The following is a 21,017-nucleotide window of genomic DNA, read 5'->3' on the forward strand; positions in this document are numbered from 1 at the left end:
TCTTATACATGTTATAATTATTTAGTATTTTAGCATTTATACTAAAATTTATAATTATTAAAATTTATAAAAGTAATTGCAAATAAAATAACGAGGATTGATTATCTATATCTATATATGTTTGTAAAATTGATAAAGCAGGGTTGTTTTTTTTTTCCTTAGTTTTTAATTTAAAACTATTTTTAAAACATTATGCAGACATTAACGCCTTGTTTGTTATAAAGATGAAAATGACCAATTTCGTTGCATTTGAATGGTTTGTTTTTGTAGTTATTAGTGACTGAAATTGAATCATACATGTGGGCAACCCTGCTAAACGATCCATCTGGGCGTAGTGTCAAATAGTCCACTTCACTATTGAAACGTGTAACCCTGGTTTTCCGGAATCGAAAACCCTTCGCTTCCCTTTCCCGCCATATCTCTCTCAACGCCTAAAACCCTATCTCCTACATTAAGCTGACAGGTAACCCTGTGCTACATCCATTCCTTAGATTAGATGAGTGCGTAGCCATGGCAACGGTCACTTCCAGAGACGTTCGAGAGATTGTGGAAAAACTCTCATCCGATAAAGCCAAAGCTCGTGAAGTAACCTTCATTTTCTCTTCCTTTGCTCGCTCGCTATTTGGCGATTTCGAATGGAACAGAAACCTTTGTTGTTCCTGTTAATGTTATGCATGTAGCTACAAATTTAGTGTTGAAATTCTTCATTCCGTCTCAATGCTCCACGACCTTCTAGTATATAGCTATCACTGTTTCGATATCGACGAAGAAATATGTACATCGAATAGTTGAAGTAATTTGAACCAGAGTAGTAGAGAGGGATGATCTAATTCAATAGCTGTTACCTTTTGTCTTTCATGTTTTATTACTAAAGAAATTGCAACATTCTTTATAAAGAATATTTATAAGCTAAGTAGTTTAAAGGATTAATGAAGTGATGTTTCAATTTTCGTGGCTAAAATCAGTGAATTTACGAATAACATTTAGCCTGGTTGCCAAATCGATGTCATTGTAGATTCATTTCTTCTATTTATTTATGATACTGTGTTATGATTAAATCATGTGATCTTTATTCATTTTTGGGATTTTCTCTGTGTGTTCTATTCTAATTAGTGGTATTGGTGTTGTATTTAACAGGAAGGGATCAAGTTGTTAAACACTTGGTTAGAAGGAGAAAGATCATATAGCTTCTGCAAGTTTATTGGACTGAATACTGCAACGCTTAGATCAGATGAAGTTCCTCACTGTAAGATCATTTTTTAAAATAAATTTTACACGCAGTGGTTGATGCAATATTTTTAAGATTATCTAAGCCAAGGTTGTATATACTCATGATTTGTTTATTTATTTTAAATTTTTGTTGGGCAGCTGAAACGTGGCCTTTTCTTATTTCTTTACTTATTCAATCTGCATCATTGGAAATATCCTCAAGTAAGCGGAGAAATCCAAAAATGATATATGCGAAGACTCTTAGAATTGTTGTGCAGCGAGCGGAAGATGCTAAGTGTTCAGGTCAGTTGGAGGTAGTTTAGTGTATTGCAAGCTTATTCTTAGTCACTCACATGATGCCACTGTTTCTAGGGACTTAAAGCAAGGACCTATACACTATATCTTTGGTTGCCCTTACCTAAAAATCTTTCTTTGTGAAATTATCATCCAACCTGCATTAGTAGTAAAATCCTCACTGCTAATTCTGTAGACTTATTCAGACACTTCCATTGGTAGAAATGAATATTGTTTTGACTACTTGAACTGCATAATTAACATTTTAACCTAAATTATAACAAGTTAATGTTATTACTTAGTGGTTAATGGATGCAATGGATTGTTCCTTGACTCAGCTGATACATAGCTAGTTTCAATGTGGTTGTGTTAATAGGCAGAGAAAGGAAAGAGAGAAAGAGATAAAAGAGTAATTATAATTTAATCTTTTTGTATCTATTGAATTATTAACTGAATGATATAAAGAGAACTTTATATAGAGTTAAATAGTTTTAGCTGTACAACTAGTATAATAGAAAGTTTATTACAACTGAAACACTTAGAAGCTAGTCACTTACAGTGGCTTTACTAATATACACTAACAGCGTCCCCTCAAACTCAAGTACTTTGAGCACTTGAAAATTGGTCAACTGCTTGAAGTTTGTGTTGAAGAGAGCAGGCTGACTTGAACAAGAAACAGGCTGAAAGTGTTGGCCATAAGTAATTGTGCCTTGAAGATATCTAAGGATCCATTTAACTAGTTTCAAGTGACTCTCAAGGGGTTGAGAGAAATTGACAGGCCTTGTTAACACTGAGGTTTTAAGTTGGATGACTATAGCACACTGAAGAGCACTAACGATATAAAGACTTGGGTCTTCAAACTAGTCTGAACCAAACTTAGATGGTTTTGATCAACCAATCATGGATGTATTAAGGCCTTTAGCAGTAGACATGTTGGCGTTGGCTAGTAGATCAAGCACATGTTTCGTTTGAGATAGTAAAATAAAGCCACTGACTAGTTGCTGAATCAAGCAAAGTGACATACAAAAGATTATCCCTAAGTGCATGCTCTTTGCGAATGACATAGTGTTGGTTGAGGATTTAAAAGAAGAGGTTAATGCTACACTTGAGTTATAAAGGGAGACTTTAGAATTTAAAGGTTTTCAGGCTGAGTAGAAGTAGGACAAAATATATGAATTAAAAACTTAGCAAAAAACAAGATGAGGATCATGTGTTATCAATTACAAAATCTGGAGGTTGAGCCTATACTTCTTCTAATTGTCCATTGTGGAAGACATTATTAATGTCAAGCTATCAAGTGATTTGATTTTTTAAGGCAAGAGTAAACATAACTTGTATTCTTACAGGCTTGACAACATGGGAAAACATTTCAGTGGAGTCAAAACCATATTGCTGATGGAAACCCTTCGCAACTTGATGAGCCTTGTATCGATTAGTAGAGCTATCAAGGTTTTCTTTTACTCTAAACACAACACCCATTTATAGTGAATCCCTTGTCTGTAAGGTGGAAAAGGAACTAGAGTCCAAGTATTGTTGGCAAGAAGAGTTGAGTAGTTAGCATGCATATCAGAGAGCCATTGTGGATCAGATACAGCTTCTTTAACCAAGGCGGGTTTTGCATGAGTTAAAAGTAAGAGTAGGATGGAGGCAAAATTTGTAGATTCCTGATTTGGATTGCATCAGGATTGGATGAAATGTTGTTGGTTTAGGAGCTAGATTGGAAGGTAAGTCAGTTTGGAAACTGATAGCAGATATAGGAACCATAATGGATGTAAGAGGCACAACATCAGCAAGGGGCTTAGCATTATCAATTGTATTAGCAGGAGGTGCAGCATTATCAATTGAAGTAGCAAGGCTCATAGCAACATCATAATAATGAATTACAACTAAAGGAGAGGAGGGATTAATCTGTATGGAAGAGGTTGAGGACTCATAAGTTGGAAATAGAGATGACTAGGGAAATCTGGATTCATTAAAAAGAACATCTTTAGAGATGTAAAGTCTACCACCAGATGATAGACATTTGTAATTGTGATGAAAGTCTTAGTAACCAATGTATTACATTGAAAAGCTAAATTGTTTTGATTGTATGGATGAATAAATGGGTAACATGCACAGCCAAAAGTGTGAAGAGAGAGAGAGATAATCAGGTTCCTTGTGAAATAACTTGGTGAATGACACATCTTGATCAATCCCTTGAGAAGGCAGTCAGTTGATCAGGTGAACTGCAATGTATGGATGGTCCTAGAACATGAATGTTATAGAGGCATATGTCATATGAGACAATTGTGAGTACCATCTCAACAATGTGATGGTGTTTTCGTTCTACAGCACCATTTTGATGATGTGTATGTGGACAAATCACCTGATGAATGATGCTAAAATCAACAAGCAACTTTGAAAAAGGTCAAAATTCTCCACACATGTCAGTTTAAATTGACTTAGAAAGTTGAACTTCTACCATAATTTTGAATTTTTGAAACGTAGGTAAAGCTTCAGATTTGTTTATAAGTATGATAGGTTCAGAAAGGTATACCATAGGAAGAAATGGAAGGGTAATTTTCTGTATTAAGTTTCTGTATAAATAGCATGTGATGAAATTAGTGTTGCATATGTTTTTTTGTAATTGATAATTGGGAATACTAAGTGTACAAATTCTGCCTATGTTCTGAATTTCTATCTACATGATATTGGTTTGGGAATTAGGGTTCTTCAATAAAATTTCAAGAACTATTTTTCTGTATTCTATACCAGTCCTATCAAAGTACAACCATGTTTTGGGTGTAACCATTTAGCATCCACAAATGTGATGTACTATGAGTATCTTTCACAGTGTAGAAATGGGGTTGAACCCCATAAATCATTGAAAATCAGTTCTAATAGTTCATTATACATAGTAGTAGATTGGATTGAAGGCAAATGATGAGCTTTGCCTAAGCAACAAGCTGTTTGAAAATTAATTTCTGTTTTATGCATAAGTGCTTATTATGAATAATTAAAGCCAAAAGGATTTAAAGAGACATTTGTGGTGTTGTCGCTATTAGGCACACTAATCGGGTTTGAACCATTACCAGCTTGTGCCACATTTACAGAAAACATATCAGATACAGAGGCTTGACGATTCTTTTCAAGACGAATCTCATGAGCAAAAATTATGGCTTTGAGTTCATTTGCAGTATATGGTTCAAGACAACTAGTAATAGATGTCACAAAGACATTGTAATCTGCAAGAAGACCATCCAATATTGCATCAATATGATCGCGTGGCAGAACATAATCTCCAATTGTTACTACAGAATCAACAATTGTTTTAATTTGAAGTAGATATTCTGAAATACATCGAGTACCTTTCTTTGCAGTTTGGATTTCAGATTGCAATTGATGTGCCTTAGCAGTTAGCACAGCTTTGAGAATGGAAGAATTTGTGAATCTCATCCCACAGTTGCCATGAATGTGTACAACCAACGACTCGAGTGAGAATTGTTTCAGACAAAGATGAAAGAAGTCATGAGAAGAGCAATTGATCATGTTGCTTCTGTCGTTGATAGTTCTCATTGATTTTGCCAATTTTCCAATCTTCTTTGAGAAAACATGACAAAAATTTAGGATTGATGACAAATTGGTGAAGATGATGAGCTTTAATCATTGCCTCAACTTGCTGTTTCTAGAGAAGGAAGTTTTATCATCAAGATGCTCATAAATAGTGTGTGACAACGCAGTTGGAGCTTTGGAAGATGCCAATGGTGAAGCAACAGTGTTGGTGAAAATGAAAGGATTGGTTGGTGCCACCATGAATCAGGATTGTGAAGAAGCTTTTGATACCGTTAATAGGCATAGATGGGAAAGAGAGAGAGAGAGAGAGAAGATTAAGGAGAATTTAATTTTTTTGTATGTATTGAGTTGTTAACCAAATGATACAAAGACAGCCTTATATAGAGTTCACTAGTCTTAGCTGTTCAACTAGCATAACATAACAGAAAGTTTGTTACAACTGAAACACCTAGAAGCTAGATAGTTACAGAAGCTTTGCTAATATACACTAACACTAACATGTTGATGTGAAAACAAAGTAAAATTAAATCTGTTTAAATGACAAGTGGTATAGTACCATTGAAAAGTACTGAATGTTCTCTGAATTGCCTCTAAAATTTTAGGAAAATTTCAAATCATGTACTCCCTAGTAAAATATTTATATTGAAGGAAAAATAACCACATGAAGTGGTTATTATATATAATATATTGGGTTAAATAACCACTGTGTGTTTGTTGCCTTTTCCTGGTACATTTTTTTTTATCATGAATTCCTTTATTTTTGTAATTTTTTAAAAATATTTATTGTAGCACTCGTTAGTGTTAACATGCATTTTCTATTGATTGTGTGAAAATAACATAAATATTTATCTTTTAATAAGAGTGCATATACTTTTGAGGCTTTATTTTGTTATATTTTGTAAGTACTTTCCTATAATTCTACAAAGAAAAATGAGAACTTCATCTATGAATTTTATGCTGTGAACTTAAGTTATATGTTTTTCCCCCTTTTTTTAGGCAAAATGTTACCTTTGTCATCTGTGGTTAAACCACTTTTTAATCATGCTTGGGATGTCCTGAGCAATGTTCCAAGCTTTCAGTCAGAATATGGTATCATCCTCCGTCATCTATTGTCAGTTAGGGATTATAGTTTCCAGATGAGGAAGCGCATTTACTGCAGTAAGTTTTTATAAACTTAAGCCTTGCACCATCCCCAAATCTCTTCAACACTTCCTGTTTCAATATTTCTGTCCCCTTTTCTAATCACATTCTTTTGGATAGACTTGGTGTCTCTGTACATTGAGAAAGTTGAAGCCAGTTTGAATGAAAAAAATATTAGTCATTGTACTTCCAAGGAGGAGGTCTTCCGCTATATCTTGACACTTCATTCTCTTTTAAAATATCCTCCTGGAGACTACCCTGATAGTGTAAGAGAAGACATTGTTAAGGGGTTTGTTAGGATCTGTTCATTTGTCAGGTATTTCTTACTACAATTCATTGTTTATCTCTCTCTCTCTCACGCTATTTGCTATGATTATAGTATGCTGGACTCCAATATCACCTTGTTTTTTGGTTTCTTATTCCAGGGAAGAGGGGAAGATATCACGCAAGCTTGTTGAGTGTATCAATACATATTTGTTAAATGATGGTCCAAATTTGAGCTTTCAGTTGTTGGAGATTCATAATGCCATCCAGCAGTTTGTGTTCCGCTGTTGGCTGACTACACATGATCGAGTTCTTAAGGTTTTCTTACAGTTTCATTCTAAAGCAAAATACCATATTAAACTTATAAATTGTTTCCAACTTTTTTCAAATTGCTGTATTAATATTTCTGTTGCAGGATTCACTTGTGTTCTATGCAAGGATACAGTTAAATTTAATGAGAGGTGCTGCTGATAGGTGTTTATTGGTAGAACAACTTTTGGATGTGATTTGCAAGGATCTTGATCAGGGTAGCTTGTCAAGTACTTCAATACCGCGGTAAATGTTTCTAATGTTATCTATTTTGTACTTTTAATGATGAATCTTCTGGTTCATTATCATGATCTCAATGAACTTTCTACCCAGGGGTGATGGAAATAAAGATGATAAACTAGGAGCTTTGAGTAGCTCACAGTGTGGATTGGTGGAACTTGCCGCAGTTCTATTTTATAGGGTAGTTGCTAGAAACTCAATTGCTGATTCCTGGATTTAGTATTTAAGATTCTGTTCTCAAATCTCGACAATTTGTTTATCTTCTTTCTGCTGTTATGTTGATTGATTCTGATATAATTAGTTAATAACATAAAATTTTCGTGGTTTTTCTTATCCTTATCTCTCCCTACTCTCTAGTTTTACTAGCCCCCTTTTCTCTATTGCAACATTTCCTTTTCTTGTTGGGACAATCCATTTAGATTTGCAGATTTTCTTCGAGCTTCTATTATTTTTTCATTTATTAGAATGTTGCCATTTCGGCCATCTATAGAGTTAATGTACATGGTTTCCAAGTAATGTTTATACATTGTGAATATAGTTATTTTATTTTTGGTGATTTAGTGTACACACTAGTTTTATTTCTTTTTTCCCCTATAAAAATTTTCATATTTCTGATTAATTTTCCCTAATTTTTATTCCTCAGGCCTGTGTGACTACTACCAGAGCTTCATTAGGTGAAAAACGGGTTAAGAGGGAGCCTGCTGCTGTGATTCTGAGGGAGGCACTCATGAAAGGCAAATGGCTATGGTAATTTATACTCTAATTTGAGGGATGCACTGCAAAGCACATTCTGTAGTATGCGATAAAGTCAACAACTATTAATTTTTTGTGCCTCTGTTAATTACTGATTTTTATCATCCTTATGTTTTGTACTGCTTTTCTCTTTTGTCCTATAATAGTAGTCATTCTATTATGAAGACAATTTTTTTTAAAATTTCTATCTTAGTTCATTATTCTATCAGCACACTTTTGTTTTGGCGTTGAGTATTCTCCATATTTTCACCTTTGTAAGTTGTGATTTTTTTAATTTCATAATTATATCTAGTCCTCCTAGAATGGATGTAAGTTGAGATATTATTACTGCTTACAGTTGTTTCTTCATGTAATGGTATCTTTTTCTCAAAATTCTCCAACATAAGATCAATGCTATGCACAACACAAGGTGTCCAATAAAGCCTTTTCCTTTTCTCCATTAAAATTTTTCATACTGCCTTGTAATTTGTAGCATTGTCTGCCACAATTTGCACCATATTTTCTTGTCCAACTTCTTCAACAACCTCATCTATTATCTTGAAAATTAAAAAACACAGTTCTTGCAAGACTATTTACCAAAAAAGCAAGTACAATCATCCTCCTTCTCCTATCAGTTCATCCACTAGTCATTATGGTGTATTTGGTTTTCTTCTAATAAGCTCTGTGATTTTCCAAAGCCTTGTTTGTCTCCTCAACCTTTTGCTTCTAGTATTTTATCTAAATCTCATGGGAGGATGACGACCTAAATCTAATATCATGTTGAGCAATTAAGTTACACATCCTTTTAAACTCTTCACTGTTGATAACATTGAAATGTATTGCATTGTTGTAGAAAAATGAAGCAATATCTAAACCACAGTTGTTAATCTCAGATAGCGGGGTGTAGCGGACGACCCTCAAAACTCAATTTCGGGATAGCGCATAGCAGGATTGCCGCTATTTTAAAGTTTTTCTTATGGATATAAAATATATACACATGCAGATAATTATGTATATAATAATGCTAAACAAATATGCATAAATAGCATAACAGAACAGAGGTAGGACTGTAGAATCATCGAATAGAGAGAAGAAAGGAAGTGGCTTTTGCCAAAGAAGTCATCCTAAATGAGTGACTCTGCTGGATTGGAGATTGTTGCAAAGCAGAAACGAGATATAGATGGGAGGAGGGAGTGTCGAACAGAGAAGGGAGAGAAGAAAAACAGTGTAGAAAAAGGGGGGTGTCGTCATGTGTCTCTAGTTGCAAAGCAGAAGAGCAATAGAGATGGGAGGAAGTGGTGTCGAAGAGATAAAGAAAGAAGAAAACCCAGGAAAAGTGGGGTTAGGTCTGAAAATTGAGAAGACTATTTTGTCCATAAAAAACCTAAAGATTGTGTCATCATAAGGGTAAAAAGGAAAAATCACCTTATTACTTAAATATTAAAAGTTTTTTTTACCCCTAAAAAAATCCAAAAATTCCTTCACTTTGAGGGTAGAAAAGGAAAGTTAATATCTTTCCCTGTGATGGCACTATTGTGCCGCGAATGGCCACGATTTGGGCTGCAAATACAGCTGCCATTGGTTTCGATGGCCACAATAGCAAAAACACACTGCGATCCCAGATCTGTAGCGGTCAAAGGCGGCTTCGCCACGCACCACCGCTATCGCGCTGCAATCACGTGCTATTGACACCTATGATCTAAACATCCTTCATCTCTCAAACTTTGCTTAAAAATTGATTTGATTGTAGCTTGGGTGGTCATTCCCCTTTTCTTGAAAAGGATTGCAAGAGTCTCAATACTAGCTTGTATTTTCCTTTTCCGTACATTTTCAGATTCACCAATGTCATTTTTTGTTACTTCTCCTTCGAGCTCTTGCTGTGTGTTTGTTTTCAGTATGAATCTTTCTTGCAATCCAACAATAATGTCCCATCCACATTTGTTTTCGAACATCATCAAGGACAGCTTTACAAGCTCCAACATTTTGTTTTCTTTGTGCCAAATAATGCTTGAAGCGATAAATGCCTCTAGTATATTCATTTTCATAGTACTTATATTTAATTCTCCTAGCATCTCCAAAAATAGAAACACTATGATTTCAAGCCACATCATTTCTTTTTCTAGCAACACTCTTGTTTGGTTTTGATCTCACAGTTCCACCAACAATCTATGATTCCAAGCCACATCATTTCTTTTTCTAGCAACACTCTTGTTTGGTTTTGATCTCACAGTTCCACCAACAATCCCACTCCTTGCATTTTCGCTTGACTGAATTTCCTTCCCTTTTCCACTGCCACCAACCTCATTCCTAGTAGTATCAGTATTGAAGCCATGAGCCCAATCACAAAATATTGCAGAATGCAGAGAACAAAAAATAGAACACAACATACCACTTGTAGTTGTAGTCTTGCGGGGAACAAAACACAAAAATGACAGGTGCAGTCGCAATGCACCTCACAACAGTCACGAGCTGAAACTGCAGCACAGTAGACAGAGAGAACAAAGCAAATAGAAGCTTGCAAGATGCAATACGGAAGAATGGAAGACAGAGCGTGAACCAAATTGTTGAATAAAACACCCTCCTAGAGAGCAACTAACTCGTTGCACCAAACACCCACACAGAGAGCAACACATTGTTGCAGCAAGGACCCATGCAAAGAACAATCCCCTTGTCACACGAAGTACCCATACAGAGAGAGGCATGAACTAGGTTTCAAAACGGAGAACACAAAGGAAGGTGTTGCAGCACGAGACTAGGGTTCCAATACGAAAATTGGGTAAAAAGATGATGGAAAACAAGTGCTTTTCTAACTGGGTCATTATATCCAACCCGAAAATGAAGATCGAATCTAATCATAGATCCTATGATCTTAGGGAAAAATATCTCAATTCACTGCAATCCCAACAGATTTCAATCTCACATGCGATTAAGGTCATTGAGGCCTAAGCGCAGGATGCAATCTTATGGTCTTGATTGTGATTTTCACAACATTGATAGTAGGTGCAGCGGATGAAATTGGTGGATGCAAATTGAGTGGAACCACTGAATTGGTGTGGCACAGTTGTGTGTGGTGGTGACAGAGGTAGGAGGAGGATTTTTCTGAAGTGATTTATTATTATTATTATTGACTCAAGGATTTACAATAAGGTGACTCCTTTATATAGGGAGCAATTGATACACGTGTCATTGTCAAACTAACTAATCAGAAAGATACAGGTAACTACTCTAACAGAACAATTAATATGAGTTGTACACTTGTACTCTAACATCTTGGAATCTGTATTCTATAGTAATGTCCTTGAAAGGATCTTCTGATAGCTTAACACAGACTTCAATTTTGTCATGTTTTGTACTATTAATAGATATTATTTACATTAAACATCTTCATGCCAAAATCTGATGAAAGATCTATGCTACAGGAATGCTGCCTTTTGTTCCTTCACTCGAAACTACCATACTCGCATTTGCAAAGATCTGTTTCTCTACTGGTTTGAAGGCATATGTATGAGCTTTGACAGGTATTTTAGGATTGGTGGGGTAAACAAAGGAACAATTACTATGGTCATTTGTTTTGATGTTGGCTGTCTATGAAACTGTCTTATTCAAAATTATAGGTGGATTTGAGCTCAAAATACTGCATAGAAATGAGTGGATCTGGATGTTGTGATTCATAATTTCTTGTTCTCTGCATTTTTATTCATGCACTTTGTTTCTTGATCTTTGTTTTTTTATTTTATTTTTGGTTGTAACAATTTTAATTCTGGAGGATTTTTATCCTCTTACATTTGTATCTTTCACTTCGGTCTTAATAGATTCTTTGCTTATAAATTTTTTAATTCATGTACTTCTTTCTCTCCCTTCCTCTATTTTTTTCTCTGATACTCAAGTTTTTTTTAATAACAAAAAAAGAAAAAACATTATCTGTGGGAATATTGTGCATGCTTGGAGAGACAACTAATGCTATATAATGTTTTGGTTGTAATGTAGACTTTCTTCAAACACCGAACTACCTTTTTCATGAATTGAATTGAATATCTGGTTATCCATGTATATCACATCTTTGTTTGTTAGGAAGAACGTTTGTGATCATTGTTATTAACAAATTGGAGATAATACTGCAGAATCCTGAACTCTGCAAATGTTGATCGGATCTATGATGGCTTGTTGTGGACTCTGAGGTATGTTGCTGTTATTGACAATCTGATCTCTTTATACAATTTTATTGTCTCTGGTGCTATGCATGTGAATAAGACAGGAATTCTTGTGCAGTTAATATTAGTTATAGGAGTTTATTCCTATTTTTCAAATTATATAAGGCATTTTGGTCTATTTAAATTGGTACTGTGGGTATGAACTTATGTCTGTTCTATTGCATCTAAAGGAGTTTGCAGGAACTTTCTTCTGTTTTGTTGCTTCCAAATTCAATGTTTCAAATGTGCTCAATGCCGTCTTCTACCTTAAATGAGGTCTCTCTCTAACCCCGTACACACACACACATTTTCACTAGTTCTTTGATGCATGCACACTACAAATTCTAAAGCTAAAAATATAATAGTTAGTGTTGATGATGGAAGATCAACATGTAAAAATGCCATTGGGGGGTGTATTTTCAATTAACATGCCTCTCCCTTCCTTTGTTTCTTGGTTATGGAGATTATCTTATCCTCATTCATTGTGATTTTGCTGCCCATATTGAATTTTATGGAGGATAAATTGGAACAGATAATATTATTTTTGTTGGCTATTTGATGAACTGGGAAGACTTTTATGGATGGATTACAGTAATCAATAAAACAAGCAATGTCAAGAAATTTACTTAATATTAATTTTTAAGGGTACAACAAAGTAAGGTATAGACAAGAGCTGGCTTTCTGTGTCTGATTTATGCTAATTGAATTTTTTCAATAATCATTCATTGGACTGGAACTCAATGTTTGATTTAAAACAGATGTATTTCTTTGCAGTCACTGAATTTAACAGGTTTGTCACTAGATTTGATTACTTTGCATGGCTATTGATTAAAAAGAATGTATCCCTTAGCAGTCACTTGATTTTAACCGTTCTGTCATTAAAATTCATTACTTTGTAAAGGCTGTTCTTGGCAATTGTCTATCCCTGTCACTTCTCGAGATTGATATTTTCTTCCTAAAGTGTGCATTGTTTTGATGAAACTAAATTTTGCAGTTCATCAATAATTGGCAACTATTATGGAGTACTATTGTGCATGGGTTACCAATTTTTAGCAATATAAATGCTCTTGTAAGTTTTTTTTCTTCACAGAACTATGCTTCCAATTTTAAGTAAATTTTTGGATGGGTATCAACTTAGTCCTTGCAGATATATTTGTTATTTAGTATTGTATTAACCAAGGGTCATTCCCACCAAGAATTGGGTCATATATATATATAAAGGAAAAGAATGGTTCAAATTTTCAGTTAAGACAGTTGTTATCTGCCTATGTAACCTTTTTGCTTATATAATATGACACGGAGTTGAAGTAGATGATTATATAATATCCACACCTTCATTTCCTTAATATTCTTAAATTTAGATTTAAAAAATCCTAACCTTATAACTTAAAATTTCATTCGAAAATATGTTGCTGCTAATGACACATTTCATCTGTGTAAGCAAATAGTGAAGTAAATTAACAGATCACTATAAAAGGGAATAAATGGAAATGAAGAAAAGTTTTTGAGGGGCTAGATTGAAAAAAATTAAAGGAGAGAAAGGGGGAAATGACGGATTTTGAAATGACCAAAACCTTATTTAAGCTTTATTATTAATATTATGGGATAAACTAGAAATTGTTTCTCTCTTGGTTATATCTGCTAAAGTTTCCATTTTAATTTGATAAAAACACACTGATGCAGGTGGATGCTGCTTTGGTGCTGCTTAGTAGTATAACTTCAAATGTGAGTTACAGACTTTACAAGTTGAGAATGCTGTTAATATTAAATCTTACATCACATGCTTCTATTCAGGATTTAGTAAATACATGTGTTATACCTCAAGATGTGTGGGATCTTCAGTTTTTCAAAAGACCAACTTCAGTGTAAGTGTCTTTTACCTTGATTGCATCACATAGAAAATATGGTATTAATATTGTTACTGAATAAATGATAGTATATTGTTTGAGTTAGTGAATAAATTCCATCATACCTAACTGCACTCATATCAAAGAATTAGTTGGAGCTCAAGTTTGCTCAAATTTCAATGGATTATAGAATACCTTGATCCTTTTTTCATTATTATTTAGAATGACGGCACTGAGAAATTTGGTTGTTTCATGATAGATATTTCTGATGAATTAATTGCTGTATGTTTTTAATTTAGACATTAATCATAGATAGTGATTAAATACAAAAAAGATAAACCCATCTGCAAACGCAGCAAACCCTTTGAACTATCCTGCCAGTTGTGACATATTATTTGTGTATTTTATAACATAGGATCAGTCTAACATCTAAACACATGGACTAACTTCCCATGAAAGAGGATAGTAGCTTCCCTTTCAATGTGGATTGTTTATGCTGTAGGTTTTGATTGAAGTGAAATAAGTAGTTTATTGTGAAGCTTTTATTGAAGTTGGGAAGCCATAATACCAAGGAAAGGCATCAACTAAAAGTTATGAATTCATTACTTTTAGCTTTATGGCTTTCCCTTTCCTATTATTGTTTGTTTCTATTTTGAATTTGAAAAGTGTTACAAACACAATATTGTTACTGCATTCTTATTTAGCTCATGATTTGCTTTTTTTGCAGACCCATCTTGTATTTCTTCTTATGTTACTTTTCACGGAAAAATTCCCATGTAAGTTGCTAAGGAAGCATTGTACTTTTTCTTTTATTATGTCATCAATATACTTTTTATGTTAGGTTAATAATTTGCTTATAAGCTTAATTTTATATAGAATTGACATCAGCAGTCATCAGTGAGTCAGTGACAGGACAATAACAATGGTATACCTTTTGCAATCTGGAGCTGGAATAGCCAGGAACCTTTAATAGCATGAGGAGACTTCCCAGATAAAGGTCATTATCAGAATAATTACCCCCAAAACACAAGGAGGAGCATGATATAAGGGTCTTTTGGGGGTTAACAGTGGATGGGGAACTTGATTATTGACAGCTGAAGATGTGATATATTTGACTGAATAACATGAAATTAACACACTATTAGTCCCATAATGTAAGGACATTTACTTGTAACCACAAAGTATGAGTTGTTTGGTCACTGTTTTGTTGGGTGTGTGTGAAGACACTGTTGATGAAAAATATCATGAGAAAACATAAATGATGTCAAGCCTCTGGAAAAGTATTCTTTTCCATTGTAACTATGTAAAACCCTTCTGAATTTCCAAACTGTTTCTGAATTTTATTGTAGAAAGACTTGAATATTGACAATCACATAGAATGCTCTTTCATTAGAAATAACCAAGTACAGTATGAAAACCCATCAATATTGGTAACAATATACTCAAGCCCTGAATGAGTAGACATGGCTTGGTCCCCAAATATCTGAAAGTATGACAAGAAGACTTTGACTCTTGACCTGACTTGGAATATAAAGGAAGTGGGAATATGTTTGCCAAGTTGACATGATTCTCATTTTAATGACTTTAATTTTGCAAGACTGGGAATCATTTGCTGAAGTTTTAAAAATTGGGACTACCTGGATGTTGTGCAAGACTGGGAGAGTCTGATGCAGCACACACTGTAGGAGGAGTTGACTTCAGGTGGTAAAGTCCATCTGATTCTGGTCTTATGCCAATTGTCTATCCCATACAATGATCTCTGGAAATCCATGAAGAGAATAACAAGTCTCTTGCATATGGCTCTATTGTCTACAACAAGTGCAATGGAGATGGCTTCCACAGTCTCCATGACCCCATTGACCTCCTTTGCTACCAAGAGCTCTATGTTCGCCAAAGGATACCAAGGTAGTTACCATGGTTGACATGCTAGTTGTGTTGAAGTGGGAGTTTGGAGATTTTGGTGGAGGAACCCTCAAAGGATGAGTGGTGAGATTTTACTCGGGACATCTTCACAATGAATTTGGTCTTGAACATGCTCAGTCAACTGCTTGGCACACAAAACTAGTAGTTCATACTAGTTCTCTAGATCGTTTGACAGGCCATGATGATATCAACCAGCAAATCCATTTTCAAATCCTCTACTGCATCCTACACTTGACCAACAAAATTAGTCATGTCAAGATTTTGCTTCTAAGAGAGGCTCATTTTTCTGAATACAAGCACTTTGCAAGCCTTGTTCTAAAAAGTGATAGATAGATCTCCCAAAATTTTTTCTTATCTTTCCACTCTAATCCCTAGCTGTCTTCCCCTGGTTCTGTGGCCCTCATTTCTATTTGTAAACAGGTTTGTAAAACACCCTTAAAATTGATTAAAAACAGGTAAAATTGTGTCCAGGCAGTGCAATCCATGTTTATGAAGTTTTTGATAGGTGATGTGGAACTTTATGACTTTGCTTTCCTGATGCTTCCTGAGGCATCTTGAACCACAACTTTGAAAATTTCCAGACTGTGTGTGTAGCTCTTTAGATGTCCATTTTTGAAGGCTTTTAACCTGAAACTTTATCACAACCATGGGCGCATCCACAAGTGTTTGATGGACTTATTTGGACAGTTTAGTTCTCCCTCTTTTGGCTTCAAAATAGCTCCCAACCTTCATCTACATGCAGAAGTACAAAAGTGAACAGTTATCTGAACTAAAAAGGAAATTCAATGCTAAAGACTAGTAAAATGTGTGAATATGTTAGATTTGGATGTCGATATCAACAAGAATTGTGTCATTTATGCACACATCAAAGGTGTTGGTTAAGTGTCCAAGCCATTAAAAAAAACTTTTTAAGTGGACCCCCCATTGAGGTGTGTCTGACACATCAAGTCTTCACTTGGATGAATGGAGGTGTTCAAATAGGATCCAATTATGGGTGTTATATTTCGGTTTTGTGGTTTTGATGTTCAGGACCAGAACATGCAAACTCTAATACCAACTTGAAATATATCAAAGGATTTCTGAATTGCTTGAGGAAACCTTCAGCATGATTTATAATATCTATGTGATTCACAATATCTACATATTAGCAAAATGGGAAATTAGGAAAATATTAAGTCAAATCCTAATTATGTTATTTATTTTCAGAAAATATGCATTCAATATACAACACAAATACATTCCAATACCCTGTCAATTAAATAAAAAAGTATTTTGAAGTTATTTTATTTACATATCAATTTAATTATTTATTTGATATCTTAATCCTGATTTGGTTAATTCCTGAATATATAGGGTCACTGGTATGCAACTCTTTTGCCTAGGTACTGGCACCTTTGATCTGTTGACAATTTATTGGTTATTAGTTCTCATAATAACTGTAGTCTAGCATGTATTACCAGGAAGCAATACATGTTTGACAGCTGATCAATGTAATGGATTCTCATAACATCACATATATTATGTTCAACAGTAGTTTGATATAGGTCAAACCTTTTACCTTCTCCAGCTTTCTGAATTGAGTCGATGAAGGAGTTGGTAATTTAAGATATTAATTTTGTTGGAAGTTCACATCTTTGCTATATGTGATGAGTACATATACAACTGAAAAATGGCGCAAGCTTTAGTCATGGTAATTAAATTTGCGAGCTGACACATAGAAATGCACGATTGTGGACCCTTAGCCTGTGCTGACCTGTAAATAGAATCGGAAATAGGTGAAATTGTATGGGATTACTGTGCTAAATTGTAGGTTTGGTAGGCACGGTCCATCCCACTGCATTTAAAAACCTGATTTTTGAGACAATGATTCACATTCCATTTTCTGACCCAGTTAGTTCAAAAGGCCCTCCAAACCCTAAAATCGATCTAGCCTATTCTGAAACTCTGTTTCCCTCACTTTTGCATTGCTGTTGCGCTAGATGCTGCTCACTCACTTCATTGATATGGAGGCTCATCAATTAAGAGATTGTTGACTGAAGCAATGAAAGGAGAAACTGATCCTGTTGCTCCCAGAACTGATATTCAGGTGTAAGAATATTGTGATCCCAATCCTTGACCATAGCAAACTTTTGAGGAATTTGTAGAGCAAGAATGTAACTGAGTAGGCCATCATGGCCTTTGATGATTGGCTGAACCTGCGAGCGCCAGAGAAGGTAATTCGAATTAGTGAGCTTACTAGTGATGGTATGGGAAAACATCGTTGAAACAGGTAATGGAGCAGCTGGCGGTGTGGGCGGCGTGGGAGGCAGTGGGCAAGTGCCATCATTAGGTGCGGAAGCCATGAGAAAAACTAAGGATTGAAACTAACCTCTGATGCCATAAAAGAATGCAAGAAAGGAATAAAAGGAAGAGGGAGAGAGAAGAAAAGAAACTCTGTTAAGAGTTTTTCCAAAATTATTCTGAAATCTTAGTTTTGAATCAGTTACAGAGATATAATATAGTTGGAGTTGAGTTCTAACAACCATGACAAAACAGAGTTGTCATAACAGATTCTGTAACTAACTAATAACTAATCTGTGAGATTAGTTCTAGCTTAAAACAGAATGCCAGAAAAGAGAAAAACTAATACAACCGAAATACAAAACTAATACCACCAAGTTGTATGTTTCATTTCTACTTCTACTCTTATAGTACTCTTGGTGACATTTTTTATTTCTTGTTACATATTAAAGACGATGCTTTGCAAATATGTGTGTGGGTGATTTCAGACCTTTTTTGGGTAAAAGTGAAAAATATTTCTGTTCTAAGCCACTTTTGTATTTAATTTACTGTCCCATAACTTGCAGGCTGACCTCCAAGATATTTTGCGTCTGAGGAAAATCCTTTTGAGAGCAACTTTGTGTCATCTTAGTTTGAAGGTGTGCTTACCTAAAATTTTTATGAGCTAAATGTTTTAATCCTTTGACATTTGTATTAAGAAAAATATGGCGGTGACAAATCTAATGGACAAACCCAAACATGTGGGGAACACATTGGTGATTTTAAAAAACTATTTTAAAAATTTGTTTGTAACAAGAAATGAAAAGGAAAAGCCACTTGATGACTCCGTTTTTTGATATCTGTCATGTTACTTTCTTTTCTTCTTCCCTAGTGATTTCATTACAAGATTGCCATTATTGAAATGGCATAATTACAAGCATGCCACTGCACAAATGAAAAACACAGAAAAATGCTTTTGAAAACAGACTAACAGCTGTTTTAGATTTCAGTTTTTATGTCAGGAAATAATTTTTAGAACTTTAACTTAAAACAGACCCAATCAAACAAATGTTTTTATTTTTTGAAAACAGAAATCAAAGGCACTCTTAGTTTCATTTATTTTTGTTCAACATTATGCAGGGTCATTCATTGTTGAATGAGCAGATGGTTTTGTTTATTCCTAGTGCTATGTATGCACTTTGTGTAGGTTGTGTTCCTTTTACTCAATGCTTCAAAGAACATCCTCTAGTTCCCAACTCTTTTGATGTCGTTGTCACTCAAGATGACTCTCATAAGGTACAGCGTAGTCACTCCTGCCCAAAACTATTTTGATCTAATAGTTTTCATGAAACTATCACTAAGAAACTAAATTGTAATGTTAACTGTAGTTTGAAGACCCTAAACACCGATGTGTCCTTGAGTTTTTAGATTGCTCTGTGGAAGTTGTGACAGAAATTGACAAGATTTCTAAAGTTGAGGTTTGGTGATTCACTTAAAGAAGTGTGTGTGTTAGCATTCATAATTTTAGTTAAGGCAATTAAAATTTTTCAGGTTTCCCAACTGCAAATATGGCCACATGTTCGGGTTCCCCGGGAAATAAGTGATCAGCTTTTGCATGAAATGGAAACTTATATTCTTGGAGTTTTGGTGGAGGAGGAGATTAACAAGAGGCATTTGTCTGATATTTTCTTGATATGTTCGCTCTTGTCTAACATTCTTTATGGTGCTTCTGTCACAAGGTTAGTCACATTTTGGTCATCCTTTTTTTTTTTTATTGTTTTTGTACTAAAGTAATGGTGTATGTGTTTGCAGAATGGATGTAGTCTTGTAGAACTATTAATTGCTTTCTTATATGTTTTCCTATTGCTATTGCTTTGTTCCACCATGTCATTAGTATTCTTTAGTATGATGAAGAAATTGGTAAAACTAAGCGTACAAGTTATGATGTAAATTGTTCCTATGGTTGTTGGAGTTGGTGTTGATGTGGGTGAACAGTTTGAGGGACAGTTCTGGTTTTCTGCTTTACATTACTTGAATGGAATGTTATAGCACTTTTATGATACTTTAGGATGGAATGTTGAGGGACAGTTCTGTAACTGAATAGATTATTTCTGAACTGAACAATCATAGTTTAGAAGACTAGCTACAAAAATACTGCTCAAGTAGAGATATGGATAAGAGGAAAGAAAATAGAGAGGAAAGAAGTATGGATAATTATGGATTTTCTTTTATTTGATTAAAGATAAAATGAAGAGAAAAAGGAGAGAAAAGTAACTTCAGAAACAAAATTTCAAAATTTTCTCTTTAATTCAAATTTCAAAATTTTCTGTCCCCTCATTTTGTTGCCTTTTATCCAAACATACGGGTAGTGAAAATATCTGCATACTGATCCTTTGGATGAAGGTAGCTGCTTAATGATCACATTCTGCCTCACAAAGAAGAGATCTAATTCTGTTTTGTTTGATCACCTTTAGAATGCATAGCACCGTAAGGATTTTATGGATCACCTTCTCCCTCAACTTCTGATAGAAACCCAGAATATAATTCTGGTTTAGAGAGTTTTTTATTGTATTTAAAAGGGAGCTCAAAGTGCTTTTACTGTGACAAGAAATGACCAGGGCCTAAGCTCCTCATAGAAAAATATACTCTGCCTTGCTTGTAGAAATGTATGTTATTCCATTAATATCTCTTCATCTAATAGCTTAGCTTTTGGGATTGTTTATCATGACGTGGTCGTAGAGCCTCTATGACCACGTGGTCTACATTTTGATCCTAGCCACTTCTGTTCTAATAAGAAAAATGAATTTCAGCACAAAGCAAGTGGGTCTATGCATTATCTGCGCTTCAAGCCCAAAGAGCTCTTACGTGAGGGACCATGTTAGAGATGTAATATAATCCATTCACATTCTTTGCCTAATAGTTTAAGCTTCTGAATTGTTGGTTCATGAGATAGCTTTACACCTAACAAAAAATAATGTTTGTTCCTCCTTTCCCCACTCCCATGATCACCCACTCTCCTGTATCCCTCTATACTCACATGAACTATTTCCATAAATTG

At 34.7% G+C, this 21,017-nt stretch overlaps 1 protein-coding gene across 1 annotated transcript in view; it reads left to right on the forward strand.

Annotated features, from left to right (window-relative positions):
- Positions 1–296: 296 nt before the first annotated feature.
- The window catches only part of LOC113851297 (serine/threonine-protein kinase ATM), a 79,343-nt gene continuing 58,622 nt past the window's right edge, over positions 297–21,017 (forward strand). Inside the window, exons 1-19 of the mRNA XM_027481764.1 lie at positions 297–585; positions 1,138–1,246; positions 1,369–1,512; positions 6,052–6,213; positions 6,316–6,511; positions 6,898–7,014; positions 7,102–7,189; positions 7,652–7,755; positions 11,160–11,258; positions 11,862–11,982; positions 12,604–12,619; positions 12,917–12,999; positions 13,614–13,655; positions 13,725–13,795; positions 14,505–14,553; positions 18,547–18,618; positions 19,100–19,255; positions 19,348–19,437; positions 19,511–19,698. Coding sequence (XP_027337565.1) covers positions 511–585; positions 1,138–1,246; positions 1,369–1,512; positions 6,052–6,213; positions 6,316–6,511; positions 6,898–7,014; positions 7,102–7,189; positions 7,652–7,755; positions 11,160–11,258; positions 11,862–11,982; positions 12,604–12,619; positions 12,917–12,999; positions 13,614–13,655; positions 13,725–13,795; positions 14,505–14,553; positions 18,547–18,618; positions 19,100–19,255; positions 19,348–19,437; positions 19,511–19,698 — 1,982 coding nt within the window. The 5' untranslated portion in view covers positions 297–510. The remainder of the gene's footprint in view (positions 586–1,137; positions 1,247–1,368; positions 1,513–6,051; positions 6,214–6,315; positions 6,512–6,897; positions 7,015–7,101; positions 7,190–7,651; positions 7,756–11,159; positions 11,259–11,861; positions 11,983–12,603; positions 12,620–12,916; positions 13,000–13,613; positions 13,656–13,724; positions 13,796–14,504; positions 14,554–18,546; positions 18,619–19,099; positions 19,256–19,347; positions 19,438–19,510; positions 19,699–21,017) is intronic.

Source organism: Abrus precatorius, unplaced genomic scaffold (genome assembly GCF_003935025.1).
Source record: "Abrus precatorius isolate BTA unplaced genomic scaffold, Abrus_2018 Scaffold10, whole genome shotgun sequence".
Lineage (NCBI taxonomy): Eukaryota > Viridiplantae > Streptophyta > Magnoliopsida > Fabales > Fabaceae > Abrus > Abrus precatorius.